At 38.3% G+C, this 27673-nt stretch overlaps 2 protein-coding genes across 2 annotated transcripts in view; both read left to right on the top strand.

Moving 5' to 3' along the window:
• Window positions 1-22860, top strand: part of LOC122640413 (apoptosis inhibitor 5-like protein API5) — a 29270-nt gene extending 6410 nt beyond the window's left edge. The window contains exons 5-16 of the mRNA XM_043833595.1: window positions 2590-2687; window positions 3231-3305; window positions 3704-3853; window positions 5673-5738; window positions 5823-5888; window positions 9126-9236; window positions 9630-9719; window positions 9812-9918; window positions 21879-21993; window positions 22076-22141; window positions 22227-22330; window positions 22412-22860. Of these exons, the coding sequence (XP_043689530.1) occupies window positions 2590-2687; window positions 3231-3305; window positions 3704-3853; window positions 5673-5738; window positions 5823-5888; window positions 9126-9236; window positions 9630-9719; window positions 9812-9918; window positions 21879-21993; window positions 22076-22141; window positions 22227-22330; window positions 22412-22595 (1232 nt within the window). The 3' untranslated portion in view covers window positions 22596-22860. The remainder of the gene's footprint in view (window positions 1-2589; window positions 2688-3230; window positions 3306-3703; window positions 3854-5672; window positions 5739-5822; window positions 5889-9125; window positions 9237-9629; window positions 9720-9811; window positions 9919-21878; window positions 21994-22075; window positions 22142-22226; window positions 22331-22411) is intronic.
• Window positions 17082-27673, top strand: part of LOC122638710 (basic leucine zipper 61-like) — a 28633-nt gene continuing 18041 nt past the window's right edge. Inside the window, exons 1-3 of the mRNA XM_043831564.1 lie at window positions 17082-17091; window positions 20020-20029; window positions 27375-27384. The gene's annotated coding sequence lies outside the window, so the exon portion shown is untranslated. The remainder of the gene's footprint in view (window positions 17092-20019; window positions 20030-27374; window positions 27385-27673) is intronic.

The following is a 27673-nucleotide window of genomic DNA, read 5'->3' as shown; positions in this document are numbered from 1 at the left end:
TTTTAAGGCAGCAAGGCGACCCAAGGTGGTGGAGGGATGCCTAAGCGCTTAGGCGACCAAGGCGCCCGCCTAGGCAAGCGTTGCTTAGGCAACCAAGGTGCCCAAGTGTTATTTTTTATTTCCCCTCTTTTCTAACATTGTTTAGTATACTACAATATATATCTTAAATCATCAAAAATCAATATCAAGCAACATCTAGTCATCAAAAATTTACATTAAGTCACATCAAGTCATCAAAAATTAATATTAAGCCACATCAAGTAATCAAAAATCAATATTAAGCCACATCAAGTCATAAAAAATCAACATAGACCTGAAGAAGCAAGCTATTGGAAGTTTAAAACAATCAAAACATACATTTGTTTTTGCCCCCCCCCCCATGTATTCTTTATTATTTTTTATTATCAATAAAATTCTAGGGGCTGGCCCGGGTCCCAGGTAATATTCGGGTTTTAAAAAAAAAAAATAAAAATGTATCTCATAATCTCGCATGCATACACCTCACATTATAAGTCAAATCGTTTTTACCTTGGCATGTACAACCAATAGGTTTCCAAAAATTTTTAGGGTCTTACATCCTCCCCTCCTTAAAAAAAAAATTCGTCCTCGAAATTATGTGTACCTCAATCTTGGAGGGTCCCATAAATTTAGGTTTAACTTGTCCTCTGTATCAAAAGCCATTCTTCCCTTGTCAAAATAACAAACACTAGCATAGTAGGAGGATAATCAATTCATGTCAAGTATGACATCAAAATCCATCATTTCTAAAAGGATCAAATTTGTAGACATATCTCTCTCTTCTATCTGTACCAGTCAAGACTTATATATAGTGTCTGCTACTAACGACTCTCCAAATGGTAAAGAAAATATATCATTCCCACTCCACAGCTAAAGTTCACTACAAAATACTAAAGAGTGTCACCCAATTGTTAAGTTCAAACCTAGGTGTAATGTCTCTATGTTCAAAATCCTATGCCACCACTTTCTAAGTTCAAGGTTCACTAAAACTCATCTCCAATAATTTTCATGTGGTTTCATAAATCAAAGTTCATCCTCAATTGATGGTGGTGGATGATTTCCAGAATTTAGTAGTGCATTGCCGCCACTCCGTCTCCCTCTTCACGGAGGCATGGTTCTGTTTTGGCCAAGTACAAAAGATCAACAACTCATACTCAAAATTGCAACTCATTCAAATTCTGTTTTCTCCAATTCTGACCGCATATGTTACCATATATAAATCCCTTTTATATCCTCCTCTTTATTACTACCAAACAGTCCTTTTAAATTCTGATTGTTACAGTTCTGCCACTCCCCCTTACAAACTTCGAATATTTACAAAATTGTCATTTCCCCCCAACTTTTGGATATTGTACAATTGGCGAGCCATATCGACCCAACTGGGTTTCCAAACCCTGGGATCGCATCATTTGGACTACGATCTTGTCCAGGGTATTCATCTGATGTGATAGGTTGAATAATCAGCACAATGGTCCAAGGTTTTCCCAGCATTGCTTAGAATTCCTTTTTTTTTATTTATTGGCAGCATAGGTTGGGCAATGGTGTGCCAGATGATCTCTCCAAGCAATGGGTTCTTAGGCGTAGTATTTATTCTGTACTGTCCATTTTCTCCTCTCTACTGTAGCATTTCTTATTTATCAAAAGGGATCATCTAGAAGAGTAATCTATGTATGAAGATGAATTTTGATAACAGAGCAACTTATCTGATATATAAAGTATGCTTACAGTAGGTCATCCTTTATGGAAAGAGTGAGGGGCTTTGGCCCAGCAGGAGCAATTTTACACATTCATTTTCTTCTGTGTATTCAAACAATCAACCGGAGGCGCCTTTTCAAAACTCTCAAGATTTTAAAAGACAAATAAATAATATTAGATGAATCCTTGGTAAGCAAACAACCTCTCCATAAAGCGAGGTAAGGCTGCGTACATTTGCTCCTCTTCAGACCCTGCAGTAGCAGGAGCCTCGTAGTCTTGTACACTGGGTACATCCTTTATTAGATGAATCCTTGGCAAGACTTAGATGGTTAGAATAGAGAATGTGCATTCAATGTAACTCCAGTGTAGGTCCATCAGGTGGGAATTAAAGTGAGTTATTTGAGATGGTTTGATCATGTACTGTGAAAACCAGCGACAGCACAATTGCTATTGCATTGATTCAATTCAAAGGCTTTGATGGGAGGAGGATGTTATTTGAGCTATGAACAAAGGGAATTTGCTGCATATTCAAGATGTGACACACTGACACAAGATGAAATGGCAAGATAGGCTTGTAGTGGACTCTAAATAATTGGAACAAGGTTGGGTAATTGTGGTAGTGTTTGATGAACCATTTACATTTGTTATATTTCTGGATTCTTTGAGAAGAACGTAACCTTTGATTACCATTATGTCGTAAGCATCACATCTCTCAATGTCTAGCTTATGTTATGTTACATCTCCCTGTCCATCCCTTTTATGATATTTTCAACATGGTTTTTGTGCATCTGAAGTCTAAACCAATCATGTATATTTTGCAAAACCAGGATGCTCTTTGATTGCGACTTCTCTATCTAATAGATGTCCTTGTTGCAGCTTCTTTGACAGCCTTGTTTAAGCATATCGAGAGCACTGATGAACCAAGCACTGACGAAAGTATACGTGAAAAGGTTCTGAATTTTATTAGGGATAAGGTGAGAAGCACCCTTATGTAGCTTTTGTTTCCAGTTCTTCTATATCATATTTGTTTGAGCATATTGGGTCCAGGGCTATGTAAGCCTTTCACAGGTCCGGGTTCCCAATAACTCATTATGTGTCTTACATTGAGAGGATCTGGGCCTCCTGTTAGATGAGTCACATCCAAAAGACTATCTACGTGAAGTCATATGTATGAAGGACCATGTATACTATTAATTACCTTTATCAATGACTTTCAACCATCTGATCTATTTATTATTTTTGATAGATTTCATAAATTTCGCTTAAATTCATGTTAACACAGTCAATATAAAGGGGAACTGCTTGCTGGGGATTATCCATTCAACTGATTAATGGTCTAATTAATCCTTTAGTGGGCTTATTTGACATAAGTTTCTGATCCTGGTCCATTGTGAAACATGTGGCAAGCTTTTTAAGGCCCAGATTACTATAATGACTCTATAATCCGGAATTCCGGATCCAAGATGATGCCTATTTTTTTTTACTATTGTTAAACTGAAATCTTTCTTATACTTTAGGTCTTTCCTCTAAAAGCTGAACTCTTGAAGCCTCAAGAGCAAGTGGAAAGGCATATAACTGAATTGGTGAAGAAAGTAAGTTAACATTCTTACTTGTTAAACTTTAATTTCTTTGTATTCTTTCTGTTATGTTTTAAAGCTAATCTCTATTTCTGGGCTTTCTTTCCCTTGTTCGGTCATTTATCTTTGTTGGATTTTTCGCTTCCACTTCTTTAGTGTATGTAATAATATAAGGTCCCAGTTTTTATGCATGGCCGTGTATGTGCATGGTCGTGCCTTTCAACTGTTGGATGGGGGTGGGTGGGGCAGAAATGTAATAACACATCCCCATCCAATGGTTGAAGGCACGACCGTTCAAGTACATGGCTGTGCATATAACCTTTTGCCATAATTTAATGATATAAAATTCTAATTATGGTATCTTTGAGTTTTGCTGGAAGGTTCCTCCTGATCTTACTGAACGTTTTTGTTAGAGTTTACAAGATGTGACTGGAGCAGAATTTAAAATGTTTATGGACTTCTTGAAAAGTTTGAGTATATTTGGAGATAATGTTCCGTCAGAGCGTGTGCAAGAGTTAATTGAGATTATTGAGGGACAGGCAGACCTAGATGCCCAGTTCAATGTAAGTAATTGTCTTTGGATTTAGGAAATAAAGAAATTCACACTTGTCAGTCTGTTATTTAACTTATTTATCTTCTGTTGTGATTGTTATGACCTTGTTTGTGTAAAGTGAAGTTCTAATGGCTTTTTTAGACAGTTGCTTGACTTAATTGTGAATTGGATCTATTGAAAGAATGGAGTGTGCCATGTGTTCTAATTGGTTCGATTTTCAGATATACTTGGATAATGGTTTTCTTTGATATTGGTTTTATTTATGATGAGGCTTGGTTGAGTGTTTCTGTGTATTGTTGTTCACTATTATAGGGAACAAAATTTTGACCACTTGCCTCCTAAAAGATGTGTTTGTTCCTTATTTCTCTAATTTACGTATGTACATATTTATATCGGGTTGAGCCCTTTTGACGGACATGTCTGTCACCAGTACTTTTCAAAACTAAGTATCACTTTGCATGGGCAACCTGGGTGCTGAAGAAGTGCATATGATGCATTGACTTTGGCTCCAATAGTCTAATGCAGCTAGTGTTACTGAGGTCTTACCAATTTTGGATTTTGTAGTAATTATTATTAATTTGTATGATTGCATGCATGGTATGGTTATCAGTCCTGGACTGGACTGGGTGACCAGACTGATTGGACCATCACATTGGCTCCATAATGGCTCAAGTGGAGCATTGACTCATTCCTATTGGATGACCTGGTTTGAACTATTTCATTTGGATGGAGTTTCATTGAACTCGACAACCTGAGAGAGTTGAAGTATCATCTGGGTCATGAATGCAAAAGGTTCGAACTTCATTTCTTCCGTGAATGAAACAAAAAAAATGTAACACAGAGAAAGAAGGGCATACTGCATTTTTTCCCTTGAATTTTGGAAAAAAAATAAGAACACAGGCAATGATAAGGTTAGATGGATCTCGAAGAGGAGAGCTTTGATCTGCAGTAGTCAAATCAGCCTCTCCAAACCAGTTCAGGGGGAAAAAAACTGAATGATGCTCTCATCATGATTTCTGAGAGTGTTACTGAGACCTGATGGCCTGGACTTCCCATTCCTTGAATATGACAAACATCATGCTTCTCAATTAAATGACTTGCAGCTGGATAGTAAATTGGTAATCTTATTTAATAGCCAGTCTGTGATGTCCCCTTTAGCAATCTGATGGAACAAGAAGCAGTATCCCCTCAAGGGATGAGTAACAACAGAAGAATATGTTCATTTCATAAAAATATGTCATTAGAATTTACTACTGATATGACTTTCAAAACCACCATAAGGAAAGCAGAACTCTCTATACAATTAACATCAAACAAAAAGTAAGGAATACTGGTGGGAAGAATTAGAAAACAATTTCTGTTGACCCTATAAAACTCTTTGGTAACTGAAGCCCAATCTATAAGTTACGGTCAGTATCTGTACAAATTATGGGATAGCACCTGAGATTGTTTTCAGACACTCTCATATTCCTTTCTTTCCCTACCCTAATAGAACATGGTAGCAAGTTTGACAGAAGCCAAGCGGATCTTAATCCATTGAATGGATAGCTATTCTTGGGCGATGTTAGAGTGACTCCAAACAAATAGAGAAAAAATCATTAGTACCTCATCAGTCACATTAAACTAGATGTCCTTAATCTTTGTATGGAGTGGACCTCTAATTCTTTCTCTAATAGTTTTATTAATATGGCGTTGTGCATTAGCATGCTTTGACACACTGTTAATTACCCCTCCATCCCCAATTTTTTTTTGTTTTTTAGGGCAAATTGGTAAAATAATGCATTGGCATGTTAGCTTTGAATTATGATGCGGTTATCTTGATAATGCAGGTTTCTGATGTTGATCATATTGATAGATTGATATCATGCCTCTACATGGCTCTTCCATTCTTTGTGGTATGGACTTGATTGTCAAGGAATTCTTCCCTCAATTTTGATAATTATTGGATTTTTTGTTCACTGAAATCTCATTTTCTTTAGAGGGGCGCATCAAATAGCAAGTTTCTTAACTATGTGAACAAGCACATCATACATGTTTTTGACAAGGTAATATTCTCCTGTCTTTTGGTATTATTAACCATGCAAGTTTGTTTTTGCATTTTTTCTGTAACAAATTGTAGAAACCCTGAGACCTGTAACCAGTAACTTTAGAGAGGAGAAAAGAGAGAAGAGAAGATGGAAGAAGAATAGATTGTAATGTTTGAGTGATCTGATCGATCAGGCAAGCTCTTTATTTATAATAAAGAGAAAAATACAAAGAGGACAGAATTACCCCTACACTAGCCGACTCTATAAGAGGAGCAGGCAATACTTAATGAAATAACAAATTAACAACCGAAAAGGACCAGAATACCCCCACGGTATTCTGCTGTATATTATTCAACACTTCCCCTTAAGCTGGAGTATACATATATAAAAGGAAGCTCCTGCTTGGACTAGTAAGAAAAAAATAAATGCTACACCAGTCTTGAATAGTAGTCGTAGACTTTAGTGAGCACAGAGAGAACTCCAATCAACCACCATAAATCACACACTCCAACATTCTAACACTCCCCCTCAAGTTGGCGCATATAAAGCACAAATGCCCAACTTGAACAAAATAGGAAGAAACCGAGTCATAATAGTGTCCAGCTTGACACACTGGCGGATGGATGAAGCTCCCAAATAATCTTGGACATAATAAATCTTCAAGAACTAGAGATAATTGATCTTCAAAACCTAGATAGACTTGATCAGCAAACCGGGACAGGATTGTTCTGCAAAGCCTGGGATGGTCGATCTTCAAAATAGTAAAGCACCGATCTTAATAAAGGCAGAAAAAAAGGGCAGAAACAATCTTCCAAAAAAGGCAGCTTTCATCGATCTTCAATAACTGTTCAGTGATGAATCTCAGATCTTCACAGTAACATATAATCTTAAAGATAAATAAATAGGGCAGCAAACATCGAAAAAACCTGAATCAACCAACTGTAAATCCTCAAATAGGCAACCAAACCAGATCCCAAAAATATCTTCAATACTTCAATCTTCCCCTCACGACAAATACAACCCAATAACTAAAGATACCCAATGGCAATGGTGGAAAAAAACTGGTCTTCAACGTTTTGCACAAAAGTTTAGCAATGTCTGCAAGTTTCTACAAGTTCTGCAATGGAATTGTACATAATCTCCTCCTCACGTGTAGTAGTACACAGGGACAAGTAATGGAGATGATGTAAGGGATAATGACAAAAAGTGTAATTTTTCAGAATTTTCCAAAGGTGCTATGGGTAATTAAAAAGGAAGAAATGGCAAAATTATAATTTACCAGAAATTTCCAAAGGTGTTATGGGTAAATACCAAAGGTATGGGATATGAAGGGAATTAGAATTATTGAAAGGGAACGGAGTTGGAAACAGGATGGTATGGCTGTAATTTGGTTGAAATCCATTTTTAAATACAATCCATGCCAAAGGGCAACCTGGTAATAAACCAGAATTCTCAAGGATCAATAAGTAGTCAAATAGGGGAATGGCAAATAACACAAAGTTGAAAAAGGGATGGCATTCTGGTACATATGGTGAACAGTATGGGATTCCTTTGAAAGAATCAAAGAAGGTAGTAGGGCAAAGAGTAAATAAGTTCAAAAGGTAAGGGCAAAGTTGGAAGTGGAAAAAGAAAAAAGGAATAAAATTGAAATAAGAATTGTAACTTGGAGGGGAATACTTGTCATTGAGCTGTAGTACCCTCTTCTTCTCCACGACATAACTCCAAGCAACCCAAACCCTTTGGAAGGTTGTCTTCAACCTTTCGACAGAGAAACCAGAGAAAGATGGGCAGCGGAAACCAGGGAAGAAGAGGAACCAATGGCAGCGGCAACTCATCATGGTGCATGATCTCAATGAGGATATATCAAGAACAGCAAATCGATGAACCAAGAACTAGCAGCACCATCTCCAACCTCCAGCGTGAATCAGAGGCGGAAGTATTGTCTTCAACCTCTGGGATCAACAAAAACTCCAGACCACAAACGCAAATACCATCTCGCAGAAAAAATAGTGTAGGAGAGCATGAATCGACCAACTAGAAAAAACTTAGTTCAATCAGCAGAAAAAATAGCAGATAGAGATTTAATCAAATCTCACAAACCAGCCGGCAGAATGGCCCCAAACTGTAATCGAGTTACTCGCCCTGGTAGCCCAAAATATCCTCCAAAAGGCAGCTCAAGACGATGAACCAATGATGAGATCGTTAGAGGTCAGGTTTTTGAGAAAACCCAAATCGCAAGAAGGTTGCTGATGTGATAGATCTAAAAAATAACTGAGGCAGAATAGATCGATACCAAGAAGACACCTTCAACTTCATCAATCGAACCAGACAGCAGAAACTTTTTAACACCGATACCAAGAAGACACCTTCAACTTCATCAATCAAAGCAATCGAACCAGACAGCAGAAACTTTTCAACACCCCAAACCAACGGGAACCTGCTTGGCTGCGTCTATGTCGATCAGAAGAACTCTTGGTCGTTGGAAGCAGCGATGACATTAAAAGAAAGGAAAACAAAGGGTACGGCCAAAAACAGTAGAAACCCAGACTTGTAGAAATCGATCTTCAAGAAAACTTGCTTTTAATCTCCTCAAAAGGGAAGAATCGATCTTTAGTGTAGAGGGAAGAAATCAATCTTCAAAGCAGGGAGCACTTGTAGCAAGTCAAATCAGCAACTCAATGTACGAAACCCTAGTTCTTCTTCTTCGATGAACTAGGGTTTCTTTCTAAAAAACAAGAAACCCTAAACGACTCTCAAAACAACAATCTTGGAGAGAATCAGTCACTGGTTGCCTAGCTCTGATACCATGTAGAGAACCTAGGACCTGTAACCAGTAACTTTAGAGAGGAGGAAAGAGAGAAGAGAAGATGGAAGAAGAATTGATTGTAATGCTTGAGTGATCTGATCGATCAGGCAAGCTCTTTATTTATAATAAAGAGAAAAATACAAAGGGGACAGAATTACCCTTACACTAGCCGACTCTATAAGAGGAGCAGGCAATACCTAATGAAATAACAAATAAACAACCTAAAAGGACCAGAATACACCCACGGTATTCTGGTGTGCATTATTCAACACAAATTATCTGAACAAAAGCATAGTACATGTTTTCTTTTTTGATAGTACTAGCACATAAAAAACTGTTTTTGGTATTATTAACCATTGGACCTCACTCCCAGGTTTATGTGGGTCTTCTTTTTCCTTTTTAAATGCCTCAGATGTTAATTTTGGCCTAATGTTGCTTTTCCTTGCCAGCTTCCTGAAGAAAGAAAACTTGACTTGCTCAAGAACCTTGCAGAAAGTTCACCTTACACGTCACCACAGGATTCACGTCAGCTTCTTCCTTCTGTTGTTCAGCTCTTAAAGGTGTTTTTCTTTAGAAGTCAATGTCTTTGGTGCTATAACATAGGAAGATTTCTTTTCGGTAATCTGACTTGACAAGTGGTATCCTTGGCAGAACTTTTGCTGCTATTCTCATGTTTGACCTTTCACGCATATATTATGAAGCTTGTTAGAGGCTAGTTAATGTATATGCCATCCTTCATAATTTTGTCTTTTAACTGTCTTCCATTCTGACTTGTGTGATGATAGTTGTAAGATCTGGGGTTACAATTTTCATCCCATATCTTAAAATCTTGTGCTTTCTGTCACAAAGAATTGAACCTTTAAGTTTATGATTACCATTTTGCTATCAATTAATATATACTTTTTAATGGATTCTCCTTACAAAATTTTCCTCTGCTGATTTACTTTTCCTAGAAATACATGTCTCGGAGAAAGGCTGGAGAGGAGACGAACTTTACTTATGTTGAATGCTTGTTATACACATTTCACCATTTAGCTTATAAGGTGAGTGAACTTCTGAGATTTCATTTTCTTGGTTGACTAGCTTTTTTGTCCTTTATTTTTAGTTGATGTTTATTTAATCCATGCTTGTTCAGACTCCTAATGCCACCAATAGTCTGTGTGGTTACAAGATAGTGACTGGTCAGCCATCAGATAGGCTTGGAGAGGATTTTTCTGAGTACTACAAAGATTTCACGGAGAGGTACCATTTTTCTTTTAATGTTTCTCTTATTTCTCAACTTAAATGAAAAAAAATACATGTCTATTCTCTAGTTCACTATTTCCATTTAAGTGAATATTGTTTTGATAAGAAAAAGGGAGTAAAAGATGATGCCTGTTTCTCAAATAATGACTATCATATATTTTAAAATAACTTTTAGCTCTGTGATGTGTTGAAGGTTTGCAAGCCCATTTGAAATTTCTATAAAAGCAAAAGCATGTTCTCTGGCCATTTCTGGTGACAAATTATAACATGTTCCTAATAATATGCAAGTTAAAATATGTGCATGTGAGTGTAAGTGTGTATGAAGTTTGCAAGATCGCTAATTGTAATGGAACTTTTGAGTTGGAATTTCTATAAAAGCGAAAGCATGTTCTCTGGCCATTTCTGGTGACAAATTATAACATGTTTCCTAATAATATGTAATTTAAAATATGTGCATGTGAGTGTAAGTATGTATGAAGTTTGCAAGATCGCTAATTGTAATGTAACTGTAGAATTCCGTGAATACTGGCTTGTCTTTGTAACAGGAGCCATGCCTTTATTTATAATCTTAGAATTTTACAAATATGGAATGACTTGCTCAACACTCAACTAGCACATTTAACATGTGCATACTGAGCCTAGACACTATAGGTACAAGAACAATATTACCCCTGAACCCATATTACAACAGGAACTTTTGAGTTCCTCTAGTGGAAAGGACACAATCTTCTTTGGTTGCTAAAATGAAGAAGGCAGATATTGACATTGAAACTGTAATAAATCCTTGATATTTTGTGACTTGAATGTCATACCCACGAGGTTTAAAAAAAATATGAAAATTAACTGGATCATTATCTTCTTTCAAAATCTGCTTTATGTATGTAGTATCCAGTTTTAGAATGTAGCGATGGCTTCAGGGTATGTCTTAGGCTCTTGGTTGACAATACCCTTTGGACACTGATGATTGTATACATATGAGTTCCTTTACATAGTTCCTTCACTATTGTTGATCTCTCATCAAGTTTATCAATCGAAAGATTGTGAATGACTAGACCATCTGATTCTGTAAGGAACAACCTACTTGTTCAGCTAAGCTCTTGCATGATGGCTTGTAAACCCGATTGGCACACGGGTGGGCAGACGGGCACTGGGAGACTACCATGTCTGCTACTTCCCACCCGAGCCAGTTAGAATAAAAAAGGACAAAACAATGAAGTTCCGGCCATATATTGGCTCTGAGGATGGAGATCAAGGTTCCAGGTTTTGGTTTAGAACTTGATTTCGACCAGTCTCGAAACTTGTACAATTTTTTTCTGGAAATTTTGAGGGGTGGTTTCGAGGGCCAAATGGCCAAATTAGGTCCCGAAACTTCTAGGACACCCTATTTAGGCCCTCTAAACATAATGGAACCCTTTTAGATTTTAAAAAATCACACCTAAAATGGTAGTTTGACTTTGGACCCTAGGTTGGTTGTGTACGCTGTATACATTCTCTAATACGACCTATTCTACACAATGTTTAGGACTAGAACACATTATTCAAGTGAAACAACTTAAATGAATAGACATCAAATTATAAACTATTTCATAAATCAATCTTCATACATGGTTTGTTATAAACAAGGTTTAAAATCTCGTTTCGTTTCGGTGTTTCGGTCTGATTGAAATTTCGTCGAAATATGGTATTTTTTCTATGAGTTTTGCTTGGCCATATATGGGTGTAAAATGCCAAAATGGCAGAGATTTCCAAACTTTCCGAAATGGGATGATCGAAATTACCGAGATTTCCAAAACGAGATGATCGAAATTTTTGAATTTTTTTGAAATATTGCATTTTTTCAATTAGATGTTGCATTTCGTTTCGACTTGACCGAAATACTCGAAATATTTGAAATTTCGACCAAAATGAAACGAGATTTTGAACTATGGTTACAAAGAGGCACATATATCATAGTTAACAATAGTACAATGTTAGCATTATTAGGAGTTCTTTTTTTTCTTTAGTTCAAGCTGGATCTTCTTTCTTTACTTATTTGTATAATCCAGCTTGAGAGGGAGTGTTGGAATATGCAATCCAACCGTAGGGGTATTCTGGTCCTTTTGGGGTAATTTTTATGTTATTTAATGTGTCAAGTTTATATTGGCTGTGTGGGTTTAGTCCCACATCGTCTAGCTTACTTTATTTGTAACTTCCCCTCTATTATAAATAGAGGGGCCTTTCTATCATTAACTCAAGCTATTCCGTTCTCTCAATAATCTTCTTCCATCGTCTCTTCTCTCCTCTCTCAAGTTACTGGTTACAGGTCCTAGGTTTTCTACATGGTATCAGAGCTGTTGTAACTAGTGATTGATTCTCTTCTGGTTTGCAGTTTTGAGAGTCGTTTCAAAGTTCTCCAATTTATGGAGAAACCCTAGTTCATAGAAAGAAAAGAAAAACTAGGGTTTCCTGCCCATTTAATCTTTATCGATTTTTTTAAAATCTTCCACGGTCGTTTGTTGGTCTTTACGGGTTCACGCTGAAGATTTATTCAGTGGATATTTCTGGAATCCTTTCTGGTATCTCTACTGCTATCGTTTCTGGTTTTCTGGAGTCAATTGGATTCCTGGTATGATGGCTTGATCTGGAGGTGTTTACAAATAGGATTCCGGCCTGGTTATCCCCTTGGTTTTCGCCGGATTTCCCTCCAGTTTTTGAAAGTGGGTTGGTATAAACCCTCTTCTCTCATGCTATTTTTCTGCCATTGATAGAGTTTGGGCCATAAGACGACACTGCAAGTGGTGTGGAATTATTTTTCTCCTTATGCGATTCAGCAGATTTGTGATATTATTGCCCTGGTTTGCTGTGTGCGATCGAACTCTGGTTTCTTTGTGCAATTTCGCTGCGTTGAAGAATCCTGCTTGTTGATTTCGATATTTGTGGAATCAAATTCTGCTTTGATTCTTCTTGTCGATTTGTTTCTGTTTCCCTGTTTTCGACGCTAGTCTGCGAAGGAAGAAGACCCATCCCTGATTTTGTGAGGAAACTGCTTCTCTTTTCTCGCAAAGGGGGTGCTGACTGCATGAAGAGGAGATCCGATATTTCAAAATGGGTTTCCTTTTATGAGTTGGTATCGATTTGTACTACCAGAGCCTTCTGAAGTGATATTGGTATGATCGATTCCCAGTTTCTGCCTCTGGTTCAAGCTGAAGATGGGAGACCACTGCTCTTCTTCGATTTTCAGGTTTTTTTATTACGAATGGGTTTCTCTTTGAGTTGGTTTTCCTGCCATTTGTTTGCTTTGCTGGTTTCGTGACTGTCAAGGAGAAGAAGACAGTCACGTTACCTTCTTGTCTCCTTATGTCCATATCTTTTTCAAGTTAGTTTTCCTCTTTAGCCCCTCACTTCTTAACTTAATCTCCTTATGTCCATATTTTACCATGCCTTCCAAGTATGTCCCCCATCTATAAATATTAATTCCCTCTCTGTCCTTTGCTTTTATATATCACATGATCCATTACTTTTTTATTTACCAAGGGCCCCTTGCAAAATTCTGGTTATTTACGAACTGCCATTACTTTTTAATACATTCCCCTATTTGACTACCCAATTGACCCTTGAAAATTCTGGTTTATTACCAGTTTGCCCTTTGGCTTGGATTGTATTTAAAAGTGGATTTCCACCAAATTACAAGCATGCCATCCTTTTTACCAACACCGTTCCCTTTCAATAATTCTAATTCCCTTCATATCTTATACCTTTGGTATTTACCCATAACACCTTTGGAAATTTCTGGTAAATTACAATTTTGCCATTCCTTCCTTTTTAATTACACATAGCACTTTTAGAAAATTCTGGAATATTATGTTTTTGCTCTATCTTTTACATTATCTCTGTTATGTCCACGTGTACTCCACGTGAGGGGGGGATTATGTGCAGTACACCTGCAGACATTGTAGAAGCAGAACTTGCAGGAACACTTGGTGCAAAGCATAGAAGATCAGAGTTTTCACAATTGCCAATGGGTATCTACTTTGTTATTGGGTTGAGTTTGCCGTAAGGGGGAGATTGAAGTATTGAAGTATTGAAGATATTTGGTTGTTGCCTATTTGAGGACTTTCGATTGGGTTGATACAGTTTTTTTTTCGTTGCCTGATTCAGTTTGTTTTCGCTTCTTGTTGCTCTAGTTATTTCACTTCAAGATTCTGTGTCACTATGACAATCTGAGATTCATCACTGGATAGCTATTGAAGATCGTTGAAAGCTGCCTTTTTCGGAAGACATTCCAGTCCCGGTTTGCTGATCATGCCTGTCAAAGTTTTGAAGATCTATTTTTTTCAAGTTCTTGAAGGTTTATTTGGGAGCTGCATTCATATGTCAAGCTGGATTCTGCTGCACTTTAGTTTTTTTCCCATTTTGTTCAAGTTGGGCATTAGTACATTGTATGCGCCAACTTGAGAGGGAGTGTTAGCATTATTAAGAGTTCTTTTTTTTCTTCAGTTCAAGCTGGATCTTCTTTCTTTACTTATTTGTATAATCCAGCTTGAGGAGGAGTGTTGGAATATGCAATCTAGAATACCGTAGGGGTATTCTGGTCCTTTTGGGGTAATTTTTATGTTATTTAATGTGTTAAGTTTATATTGGCTGTGTGGGTTTAGCCCCACATCGCCTAGCTTACTTTATTTGTAACTTCCCCTCTATTATAAATAGAGGGGCCTTTCTATCATTAACTCAAGCTATTCCGTTCTCTCAATAGTCTTCTTCCATCTTCTTTTCTCTCTCAAGTTACTGGTTACAGCCTTACAGGTCCTAGGTTTTCTACGTACAATATAAGCAATGAGTCACCCCTATGCCCATCCTAGAGTCCTAGACTCCTAGTACCAAAATGAGTTCCGAGCAGGATCAAAATCACTAGAATGTTGCTGCTGCTGCTGACGAATCAAGTTTTCCTCTAACTACCGCTGCTGCCGAATCATGTTCTTTAAAAACAGAAAATGAATTCTGGATAGATCGGGCTACATTGTGTAACATATAAAGAATTGAATGCCAACCACAGGTATTTATCTTTTGAGAAGTGATATACCCCCAACTTTTGATCTTGCACAATTCTTCCAACAACACGGCAAATCGTTGCTCCCACTGTGTTTTTCTACTGCCCAAGCACTGGTTCCAACCTTGTATGGCAGTGATTTGACCCATTTCGTGCGAAACCTGGTATTTATATTAAAGGGGTGGAATAGTTTGAACCGAAATATCGTGAAACTGTACATAGTCGAAATTTAGACATTTTTGTTTATCACAGGCTGTTATGTTTTGACAGCCTGCAAAACCGAATTTCGGTGAAATTTCGCGAAATTGTTAACCATGATGGACATAGAGATGGTACAATGACAACATAGCCTTATACCACTAAATGGGGTTCACTACATGGATCCTTGCTCTCCAATCAGCTCTATTCGAAGTCATGCAGAGATGGTAAAGGATTTATTCATTGATGCGCTGAAGCTTCTCTGGTTGATGTGCAAGTAAGGTACATGCCTCATGATATTTGTGATTACTAGAATTTCAGCTGAGATTTACTTAGTAAAGATTCATTGTCTGTACAATCTAAAGGTCCTGCTGATATCACACTGTAATATATTGCTGATTCTCATCTTGTTTGGTCCACGTATTGACTAACTGGTGATTCTAAGGAATTATGAAGTCATATGCAAACGTTAAGTTAATTTGAAAAGTAGTCTTCTTGTTGGCGTTCAGTATATTAAAGTGGAGCTTATGAGGATAGAACTAGAAAAGTTTTGGCTGTTTTACGTGTAAAGTCCCGTTTGCATTCTTGGGAATACCACTAAATAGAGTTTCTTGTTTACTATTTGGAATCCAATATTGTAAACGATGGAAGTTTGACCTTTGGCCACTAAAAGGAAAATTTTTATAGGATAGCTATCTCAAGCCTAGCCAAGATGAAGGTGTTGAGATGGCTGAATGGCAAAACAATGGTAGAATAATGAGTAAACACATTTGAGGTAATTTATAAGTCAAGTCATTTGAGATTGTATATCTGACTTTTATTTTCCCTTTGTAGGACTCCTAATCACTCAACAGAATGACTCTTAAGACGTGTAATCTAACTAATCATATTAATCTCTAAACTAAAATTTGTATAGAGATGAACACTATTGGACCTTATAAATAGGGCCATTACATAAATCTTTCGGATATAAATTTTTATTAAAAGAAAAAACAGAACAACTTAATGACTAAAGAACAACAGCAACAGCACAACCAAGAAGTGATGCATATCATAGGGAGGAGATGTGTAGGATATTCTAGAAGATCTAGAGGAGATTTGAGTGGGGAATATTTTGTTAAAGATATTCCAGCTACTATGGGGAATGTGGGTTTCAATTTGTGGCTTCTTACTGTCTATTTTGTAGGGTTGGATAGATATGCTACAATCTAGCCATAGTTTATATTTGTGATGTTATATACAGCTGTTGTAATATGGGTTCAAGGGTAAAATTGTCATAGGGATAATATTGTCCTTGTACCTATTCCAGAATTTTCCTTCTCATATTATAAATAAAGAATGGCTGGAGTCACTCTGACCAAGCCAGTATTCATGGATTTAACATGGCATTAGAGCCAAAAATCATCCGAGAATATGGGACATAATCTTTCTTCCTTGCTCTTTCTCTCTCTCTCTCTCTCTCTTTCATGATCTCGCTCTAGCAGCAGCACCCCCCCCACCACTCGACTTCCACCGGCCTCCACCACCTCTGCTACCCTCCTCCAGCCCTTCCGCCACCTCCGCCAGCCTTTCCCCCCCTTCCGCCCCCCTCTGCCAGCCTCCGCCAGCCCTCCCCTAGCCTTCTGCCTCCCTTCCCGTCTCCTGCGACCTTCCTCTCCTTCTCGCGGGAGCCCTAGTTACCTTTGCCGCTTTCTTTTTTCCACCCTTGGTGGTGAGTTGACTCCCACCAAGGGCTGTTTTTTGCCTCCCTATACGGTGATATTTTTTTGAGAATTCTTTTTCTCTGTTCTTGGGGATTTTTTTTTCACCAGCCACCATGCCTGACAATTCTGAGATTACATCGGCTTCCTCTGGCCCCGATGGCACGTCACAACGTGATTTTGTTCCATTTCCAGCCAGCCCCATTAAATTAAATGGAAGCAATTACCTGTTGTGGTCTCATTCTTGTTTGTTTGCTATTGGTTCCCGTGGTCTCTCTGGCTACATCACCGGAACCTCTGTCAAGCCTATTGTTGCTGGTCCTGCACAAGATAGGTGGATGAATTTTAATTTCTTGGTCATGTTTTATTTGGTTAATTCCATGGACCAAGAGATTGCCAGACACTACCTTCTTGATTCGGCTGCCAAGATCTGGAAGATGGTCCAAGACACCTACTCTCAGGTTGGGAATGCCGCCCAGTGTTATGAACTCCGTTAGAAAATCCACTCGACAAAGCAGTTGGAGTTGTCTCTCTTTCAATATTATAATAAGATGTGCACTATGTGGCAGCAACTGGATTATTTGGGAACCTTCACTACAACCTATGATGTTGACGCCATCGCTTTCCAGAAGTGGGAAGATGGCTTTTGGGTTTTTGATTTTCTGGCCGGTCTTAATATAGAGTTTGATCAGATCTAGGTGAATATTTTGAATCGTGATCCTCTACCCACTATTAAGCAAGCTTATGCAATTTTGCGGCAGAGGATAGCCGCCGGACTGCCATGGTTACTCTCGTCACTCAAGAGCGCTCGACTCTCCTTTCTGGGTCTTCGACTCCTTCCCATGGGAACTCTTCCCGCAGTATTGGTGGTGATTGTGTGTCTGGTGATCGCCCTCCTATTAAATGTGATCATTGTGGGAAGGAATGGCATACCAAGGATCGATATTGGAAGCTTCATGGTCACCCTGCAGATACCTGTGGGCGTGGGAAAGGTGGATCCACTCGTTCTAACAATGCCCGGGCAAACCAAGCATCTACTGAAGAGCAGCCCCCTGATCACTCTCTTTCCCAGGTTGTGGAAGAACTTCAGAATCTCAGAAATATGATGACACGTTTGGATACATCTTCTTCATCTGGGTCTCCTTCTTTGGCTGTATTGGCTGTTTCCATGCCATCCGACTATGCTACCACTCCTTCTACAGGTATTTCATTTGGTGGGAATTGTACCTCAATCATACTCGACTCTTGGGTCATTGACTCTGGTGCAACCGACCATATGACAGGTTCTTCTTCCCTTTTTTTCAAATATTCTCCTTTATCTGGTCATAACAAAGTTCGTGTTGCTGATTGGTCTCTTTCTCCAATCTCGGGCAAGGGATTTGTTCAGTGCACCTCTTCTCTTTGTCTTTCTTCTGTACTACATGTTTCTAAGTTCTCTACTAATTTGTTGTCCATTAGTAGTTTAACTAGGGACTTAAACTGCAAGGTAATTTTTTTCCCACTCATTGTTTGTTTCAGGACTTGGACACGGGTCGTACGATTGCATGTGGTAAGGTGGTTGGTAGTTTGTACGTGCTTGACAATTCGCCGGCAGCATTGACCTCTCAAGCCTTCTCCTCTGATTCTACCTCTACATTACTTGAATTAAATAAGTGGCATTGCTGTTTGGAGCATCCACCTTTGAGTGTCTTATCTACTTTATTTCCTAGTTTATTTAAACATTGTAATCCAAACAATTTTTCTTGTGATGCTTGCACTCTGGCTAAGCAAACTAGGACTGTTTACCCTGTTTCTGATAATCGAAGTGTGACCTCCTTTTGGTTTAATACATTCTGATGTGTGGGGACCAGCCCGTTGTGTTTCTACATCTGGTTTTAGATGGTTTGTTACATGTATTGATTGTTATAGTTGTACTACCTTGGTATATTTGATGCATATCAAGAGTGATGTGTTTCCCTGTTTCCTTCTATTTCACAAGATGGTTCAAATACAATTTGATGCAAAGGTAAAAATTTTACGGTCTGACAACGACAAGGAATACATGGATGGAGCTTTTCGCAACTACTTGGATTCTCATTGTATTATTCATCAGACTTCTTGTGTCGATACTCCAGCTCAGAATGGCGTGGCTGAACGTAAGATTAACAAGCATTCACCACATTTTTTACTCCATACTCCCTATGGCTCCCCCATACTTTTCCACCATATTTCTCTTCCTTTGTCATTGACAAAAAGAGGACTAATCACGTAGGAGCATAAGAGATGGAAATGTACAAAGTAGTTGCTTTAGTGGTAATGCCAAAGTCTATGAATTTGTAAGATTGTAAGCAAATGATGGCATAGGAATTTATAACCAAAATCATTCCAACATTAATATTGCTCTTTACAAGTTTGATAACATACAAGAAAGAAAAAGAAAATGCTCAAGTGAGCAACAAACAACACCACAAGCCTAACATACACTTATAAATGAGTGAGCTAAGTTAAAAGACTTCCAGATCACAACCAAGGACATAAGCATACAAATAGAATTAAGACGAGCACATACTTCTACTAAGACAGACCGACACCCTTTATACTACGAACAACCTCAATCCTCAAGAAATTCTAATCATCCCTAAATCTTTCATCTCGAAATGTTGATTTAAATACGTCTTGACATCCTCGATCCCATAAGAGTCATTACTAGAAATAATAATATTGTCAACATACACAACAAGAACAACCACCTTGGACCCATGATGATGAACAAATACAGAATGATCAGAGAAGCACATCTTGAACTCGTATCCACCAATAACCTTACTAAATTTATCAAACCAAGCACGAGGGGTCTGTTTTAACCCATAAAATAAATAGCCTTGTGAAGGCGACAAACCTTGATGCACTCTCTCCCTAAGAAACTTGACTAGGAGGTTGCTCCATATGCACCTCTTCTAGATCACCATAGAGAAAAACATTCTTTATATCAAGTTGGAACAGAGGCCAGTCAAGATTAACAACCAAGGATATAAGCACATGAACAGAGTTAAGATGAGCCACTAGGGAAAAGGTCTCAAAGTGGTCAATGCCATAAGTCTGAGTGTAACCTTTTGTAACCAAGTGAGCTTTCAGCTGCTCAACAAATCTATCAGGAAGATATTTGACAGTGTACACCCAACGACACCGCACGAGCTCCATTCCTGGGTGTAAGTCAGTTAGGGACCACATCTTACGATTCAACAAGGCATCCATTTCTACATCCATAGCATTCTTCCAAAGGATGCAACAATGCTTCCTAGTACTTGTTAGGCACAGACAAGGTACATTAAGACAAAGCGAGGTTACGAAGTGAAGAAGGAAGAATAGAGATAATAACAAACTTACAAATAAGATAAGAAATATTAGACATTTGAGTACCAGTTCGAATACCTTTACAGAGAGCAACTTGGTAGTTAGTAGGGGAAGAATCCCCAGGCAAGGAGTCTAATAAAGTAGAGGGTGGAAATGAAGGATCAGAAGAAACCATTGAAGTCAACTTGGGATGGCATATACAACTTGTATACCTCCAGTGGCATTGGTGGAAAAGTAGCAGTGGAGTTGGTAAGAGGAATAAATGCAAGAATAGTTTGAGGACTAAAATGATTAGTATCCATCCAATGACTCTCATCAGAAAAGTACGGTGTAGTTTAAAAGAAGGCAACATCAGGCACTGACAAATTGTTGGCGCGTGACAGGATCATAACACTGATAACCTTTTTGAGTACGAGCATAACCAAGGAACACACATTTGGTAGTATGCTAAGATAATTTGTCAAGACCAGGGCGAAGGTTGTGAAAAAAACATGTACATCCAAACATGGTTCAAGAACTCGGTTTTGGTATAGGTTTTGCCCTGGCCAAAAACTGAGTTGAGCCGAGATCTCAGCAAGTTGGGGGTAAATGTTTTTTTTTTTGAACTCGATGGTGGTTTTGGTGGGTTTTAGACCTAGTTTGGTCATGAAAGTTGGTATACAGCCTATTTTGGGCCATTTAAACACAATGGCAGTATCAGATTTTGAAAAATCAAAGTCCAAATAAGAGTTTCACTTGGTGGGAAACCATGACAGACACTTATGCCAGAAACCAGGACAAACACTTATTTATGCCTAATGTCATTTAAGTAAATTATTTTCTTATATTATTCATGAATAAGCAAATACCGTCTGTTTGAATCCAATAAAAATAGTTAAAAAATCAAATTCCAAAAGGATAAAAAGTCACCCCCCCAGTTGAAGAACAAAAACTAGATTTTTATGTGGTAGGTGCAATTTTCAATTTTCTATTGCTGGGGTGTTTCTCAATTCTAAAAATTCCATAAATCTTAATACGGTAAAACATTGCTAAAAACCAAAAGTGTGGTAAAATATTCATTTGTTTTGATGTCCAAAAAAATATTTTCATTCAGAGCGATTTTGACAGCATTTGCGCACACTAAATTAAGATTGACTTGTACATAACTCTTTCAATATAAATCAGATTTAAATAATCTTGGATTTGTTGGAAAGCTTTGTACTAATAGTACTATACTCTCACCATTGAATGTTGGGACATACTAGTAGTATAATACTTCCCATTTCCTATTCAGAAGGAAGTTGAAAAAAAAATTTTAATCTTCTTTTTTTTCAAAAAAAATAAACAGTCCTTGAAAAGTTTCTTCTTCCACATGGCATGTGACTGTAGGGATGAAATTTACAGTTTCCATGTAAAAAGATATGATGTGGGGAACATGTGGAATTTTGCCAGACTGGGAACTCAGCCACCGTGCTTCTGAGTCATTTCAAAACAGCAACACTTGGCTTGTTTTTCAAAGCAACAAACCCGTACTCTTTTCTAAATTGCTAGAAAATTGCTAAATATGCAATGACTCCTAACAAAGAGTGGGAGCACTTGGATATTCATCAAGTGACTTAGGTGGCACCATTGAACTTTCATCAAATGTATGTGGAGAATTTATGTTTCCTACATCTCAGAAAGAATGGAATTGATATTGTTACTGTTTTTTGATGATGCAGGTTAAGTAATGTAGAGGAATTAGCTAGAGCCACCATGAAGAAATTAACCCAGGGGATGGCGGAGCATGGCAAGGCAATGGCAGCTGCTAAGACTGATGAAGCAAAGGCTAGCATTGTGAGTTTCTTCTTGGGACTTTTGATTCTATTGTGCAGCTATTTGGTTTTCGTAGCTTACATTTATACTACATTCTCTGCAGAAAATGAAAAAGCAGAATACCACAACAGGATTACGGACGTGCAATAATATACTGGCAATGACACAGGTGAATGGAGAAAAGATTTTCCTGTTGTTGTATGTATGATCCATATCCATAATTGTATTGATTTCTCACTTTTTTTTCATTTCAGCCATTGCATTCAAAATTTCCTTCATTTATTGGGGATAAGAAAATCAATTTGTCATGGAAAGAAGCAGTGAAACCTTCAACACCTTCAACTGCTGCTGCAGCAGGGTAGGGAAAACTTTTCCTTTATCCTTGTCTAAATCTCTGTTCCTTTATTTTTTCTTGCTAATTAATGTGCTTCCCTTGCAGTGGGAAGCGAACTGCAACTGCTGTTAATGGTTCAAGTAATGCTGCAACAAAGAAAGGAAGAGGTGATGGTAGTGTGCAGAACCAGCTTGTTAATAGGGCATTGGAAGGTTTATCTCGTGGTGGGAGAAGTGGTGCAAGAGGCAGGGGGCCACGTGGACGTGGAAGAGGATGGGGCTATCGCTAGTTTGGTTTGCATCCAAGAAACACATACTTGTACACGGAAGCCCTTTTGTATTGATTATCTCTTTTGTTTGTATTGAGCCTCTTCGAATTTTGATTTCTTGACTGAAACTGATTCATTTGGAACTTAACCGTTGCAATGTCTCACTAGAGCCATTCAGAAGGTGTTGGGGTCTGCATTACCAATCTTATCTAATATAGCTGATTATAGCAACAGCTTGTAAAACAAGAGAAATGAATAGAAAAATGGGATTTGTACTTTTTATTTATTTTTTCCTGTTTGGGATTAATTGTTTATTATAATTCAGGAGTCAATTTCTAGTGAATTTAATCAATAGATGAAAGTAGCACACAAAAAATAAATAATAGATGAAAGACGCACTTCTAAATCAACTTTTTTCATTTCTCACCACCATGCGGAAAGAGGCATGTGATTGTTCCTTGTCTTTTTCGCACCCTCTATTCCTATGATTCTTTAAGGTTCTTAGAAACTCTCTTTTGTACCGTGTTCAGTATTTCTTTCTTTTTCTTAGTTAGCTATGCTTATACAAGTCCATAATATAGAATCGTACATAAGGAGTTTCAGTCTTCCTTCTGACTTATTCTAATTAAGCTTTTGCCAACAGAATGCTATTTCTGCAACTATCAGTGAATGTGATTAGTTGTACATTGTGCTTTAAGTTTTCTTCTTAGTATTCAGGATTGAATCTATAAAATCTGACAAAACTATCTAGATCTAGTTAATATGTGATTTGGTGTTCCAGTTTTAGATGATCATCAGTGTAAAATCTTTGTGATATAAGTTCTGCGGTGCGTACAGGTCTATGGCTTTTATTAGGAAGCTGGAAATTTTAATTGTTTATAGGTTTTAAATACATAATGAAATGTTGGAACTGATGGAGGCCTGTAGCAGCTGGATAAAAGAAGCAATATTTTGGGGTAATACTCAATATCTTTGTTGATTAGGCTGTGTTTGGATTTTGGAAGTTCAAAATCATCAGTTTCAGTGCTAGCTGATGATATCTAACATAATCCATAGTGTTAAGAATTAAGGGCATTTTTGTCTTACAACTTTGGTTTTTTGGGTTTTCATGTAATTTCAGTATTTTTTTTGTCCTTAGTTGTAAGGGTGTTATGTGTAATAGGTTAGGGGTATTTCTGTAAACCTCTGACTTACTTACACTTAAGTTATATCTAGAATATATATATTTGAGAGGAGGGCCTGCGATAGAGTATTTCTGAAATTCCTATCACAGGCTGCCTTCTCCTTTCTTCTATCGGCAGTGTGTGCTCTCTCTTCTCTTTTCTACTGATTAGTTAGGTTCTGGTTTGTAACATGGTATCAGAGCCATACTAATCAGTAGAAGAGATCCCCTAATCCTCTTCTGCTGATCTACTTTTTCGTTTCCCAGTTTTTTTCTTTTTTTTGTGCAGTGTACAGCCTCTGTTGCTGCAGTTTTGTTTTGATGGATTAGAGACTCCTGTATTGATGAATGGTGTACTAAATTAATCCTTGGATGCGTTTCTATTATTGTTATGAAGAATTCTGATTGAAGCATGGAGGTTCTCTTCTTCCTTGAAGATCGATTGTATTTCTGTCCAATTCTTTTCGGTTGTTGCTGCCGCTATGTAGGGTGCTGCTCGTATGCTTAATGTTGCTGCTTGCTCTACTGTTGTTGAAGAAGTTTATCATGCCTGATTAATGGTTAGTTGAACTCAGGCCAAATTCAGGTTTTATTTCCCCAAAGTTGAGAAATCGGTTATTGTCAGGGTTTTGTAAAACCCTGTAATCGATTTTTTTTTGTGTTGTTATTCAAGTGTTGCTGCTTGTGGGTGGTTTGTGGAAGTCGTCTCTCCCACTGTGTTTCACATCCTAGGGTTGGTTGTGGTCTCCTAGGATTATTGGTTGCTGATTTGGTGGTGCTCTACTTGTTGCATTTTTTTCCCTTCTCGATTTGGGCCTATTTCAATTCTGTGATCAAACTGGTATACTTGGTGTTGGGATTTTTTTTTTTGGGTGATTGGTGGAGGACTGCTCGGATTTTTATTCTACTATTGGTGTTGCTATTGTTACCATGGTTGGGATAAAGACAAAGTTTCGACTGTAGCTACCACTGTAGCTACTTCTTCGACTGATAATGTGAATGTTACCATTACCTCCATCAAACTCAAGGGCAGCTCCAATTATTTATTGTGGGCTCAGACTGTGAAGGTGTATATCATGGCTAAAAAAAAAGCTCAAATACATTACCACTGATCCTCTTGCCTCTGATTTTCTGGATTATGAAAATTGGATGCAAGAAAATGCAGTGATTTTGATATGGTTGTGGAACAGCATGGAACTTGACATTGTTGCAAATGTGATGTTTCATACCCTAGCTAAAGGTGTTTGGGATGATCTGAAGGATACCTATTCCCAAGAGAAAAATACGAATCGGGTATATGATCTTTATGAGAAGTTGTTTCAGCTTCGTCAGTCTGGTAAACCTCTTCAAGACTATTACAGTTCCTTTAAAGGTCTTGTTGAGGAGTTAAATGTTTTTCAGCCTCTCACAACTGACATTGACAAACTCAAGGCACAGTGGAATGAGTTCTTGGTTTCTAAGTTTCTAGCTGGCTTGGATTCTGATCTACAAAAGGTGAAAGGCCATATTCTTGCTGGTGAAACTGTGGCTACCCTTACCGATACTTTTTCTCGTCTTCAGCGTATTGCTGCTCCTGTGAAGCCTGATTCCTCTCCCAAAGACAATTCTGCCTTTGCTGCTGGTTGTGGTAGAGGCTATGGCTGTGGCTTAGGGGGAGGCCGTGGCCGTGGTGGTCGAGGTACTAGTGGCCCTGGTGGCTTCTCTGGTGGGTTCTCCGATGACAAACCCCTTAGGAAGTGCACTCATTGTGGGAAGAATAGTCACACTGTTGATTATTGTTGGGACTAACATGGTAAGCCAGATTGGGCATCTCAGTCAGTCAATCATGCAGTGACAGATGGTAGTCTTGATAGTGTCTCTCCTGGTGATTCTTTACAAGGTCCAATAACAGGTGGAAGCTCTACTGCAACTCCTACTCGTGATGAATTTTCTTAGTTACTACGGCGTTTACAGACTCTAAAGGCCTCCACTCACACATCTACTGGACCGTCTTCCTCTGCTACTCTGGCTCATGCAAGTACACCAACCTTCTTTTCCACCACTTCCTCGCCTTGGATCATTGACTCTGGGGCTTCCTCTCACATGACTGGTGAGTCTTCGTTATTTACATCGTTTTCCCATAATACTCAATCTTCACCAGTTATCCTAGCTAATGGTTCTTCTACCCCGGTGTCTGGGCATGGTACAATATCACCTTCCTCTTCTCTTACTCTCTCCTCTGTGTTACACGTTCCTCAATTACCGTTGAATCTTCTCTTTGTAAGTGTGTTAACTAAGGCTTTACATTGCTTGATAGCTTTTTTTCGTACTCATTGTGTTTTTCAGGATCTTCACACGAGGAAGACGATTGGTGGAGGTGGTGAAAAGATGGACTATATTATCTTGATTGTGGTGCTGCTATGGCTACTGCTGTTGTTGCTTCTGTTAATGGTGTTACTCCTTTCCAATGGCACTGTCGGTTAGGTCATTTGTCCTTAGCTAGGTTAAAGTTATTGTTTCCTTCTTTTAGATCTGTGTCTAAAATCGAGTGTGAAGCCTGCGAGTTGGGTAAGCATCATCGTGCTACTTTTCCTTCTTGCTTTGTGGCTCGTAGTTTGTCTTTATTTTCTTTGGTCCATTCGGACATTTGGGGTCCGTGTTGTGTCAGGAATAAGAGTGGGTTTGCATATTTTGTTATTTTTGTTGACGATCACTCTCTTCTTACATGGTTGTACCTCTTGAAGGATTATTCTGAGTTTCCCTTTGTATTCCAAAATTTTGTTACTAAAAAAAAAACTCAATTTGGTATGTTTATTAAAGTTTTTCGTTCTGATAATGCCTTAGAATTTGTGCAAAATGAGATTTCAGAATTTTGTGTTGCTCGTGGTATTATTCATCAAACTAGCTGTTCGTATACTCCACAATAAAATGGGGTGGCCGAACGCAAGAATAGGCATTTACTTGAAGCAGCTCAGACTATAATGATGCATATGCATGTTCTGAAGCACTTTCGGTATGAAGGAGTGCTCACTTCATGTTACTTGATTAATTGTATGCCCATGTCTGTTCTTGTTGATAAATCACCTTTTTCCATTGTTTTTCCAGGGCAACTTGCTTTTCAGTTACCACCTCGTGTCTTTAGATGCATTTGTTTTGTTCAAAATTTGCATGTTCCCATTGACAAATTGTCACCTAGGTCCACTAAGTGTGTTTTTCTTGGATATTCCACTACCCGGAAAGGGTATAAGTGTTACGACCCTGTGATACATAGGTACTTTGTTAGTGCTGATGTTACTTTTTTTTAAGGGAGTTCTTATCATTCTTCGACTACCTCCATGTCGGTGGACGATTGGCATGTGGTTCCTCTTCCTCCAGTCCCCGTCTTAGTTCCTTTTCGTGATGCTTCCAGAGCACCAGTACAGGTTTATCAGTGGCGAGAACGAGCAGATCCACAGGCCGAGATTCCTCCAGCTCCAACGGTTTCTCTACCTCCACCAGCTCCTTCTAGTGAAGCTCCGATTTCCTCATCCTCTGATGACCTACCGATTGCTCAGCGCAAAGGTATCCGTTCTTGCACTAAAAAATCTAATGTTGTCTATTCCATTGATAAGTATGTATCTATTTGCCATCTTTCGTTTTCTCTTCACAATTTTACGTTGTTCCTCTCTGCTACTACCACACCAAAAAATCATATTGAGGCTCTTTCTATTCCTGGTTGGAAGTTGGCTACGGATGTAGAAATGGAGGCTCTCTTGTCCCGTAATACTTGGAGTTTGGTAGAATTACCTCCAGGTAAGGACCTAGTTACATGTCGTTGGGTGTATACTGTCAAGTACCTTCCTAATGGATCTGTTGAGCAGCTCAAAGTCCGTCTGGTTGCCAAAGGGTATACCCAGACTCATGGTGTTGACTATTTTAAGACATTCAGCCCTGTTGCTCGGCTGAATTCTGTTCGTCT

Source organism: Telopea speciosissima, chromosome 9 (assembly GCF_018873765.1).
Source record: "Telopea speciosissima isolate NSW1024214 ecotype Mountain lineage chromosome 9, Tspe_v1, whole genome shotgun sequence".
Lineage (NCBI taxonomy): Eukaryota > Viridiplantae > Streptophyta > Magnoliopsida > Proteales > Proteaceae > Telopea > Telopea speciosissima.
This window is presented reverse-complemented; position numbering and strand designations above follow the sequence as displayed.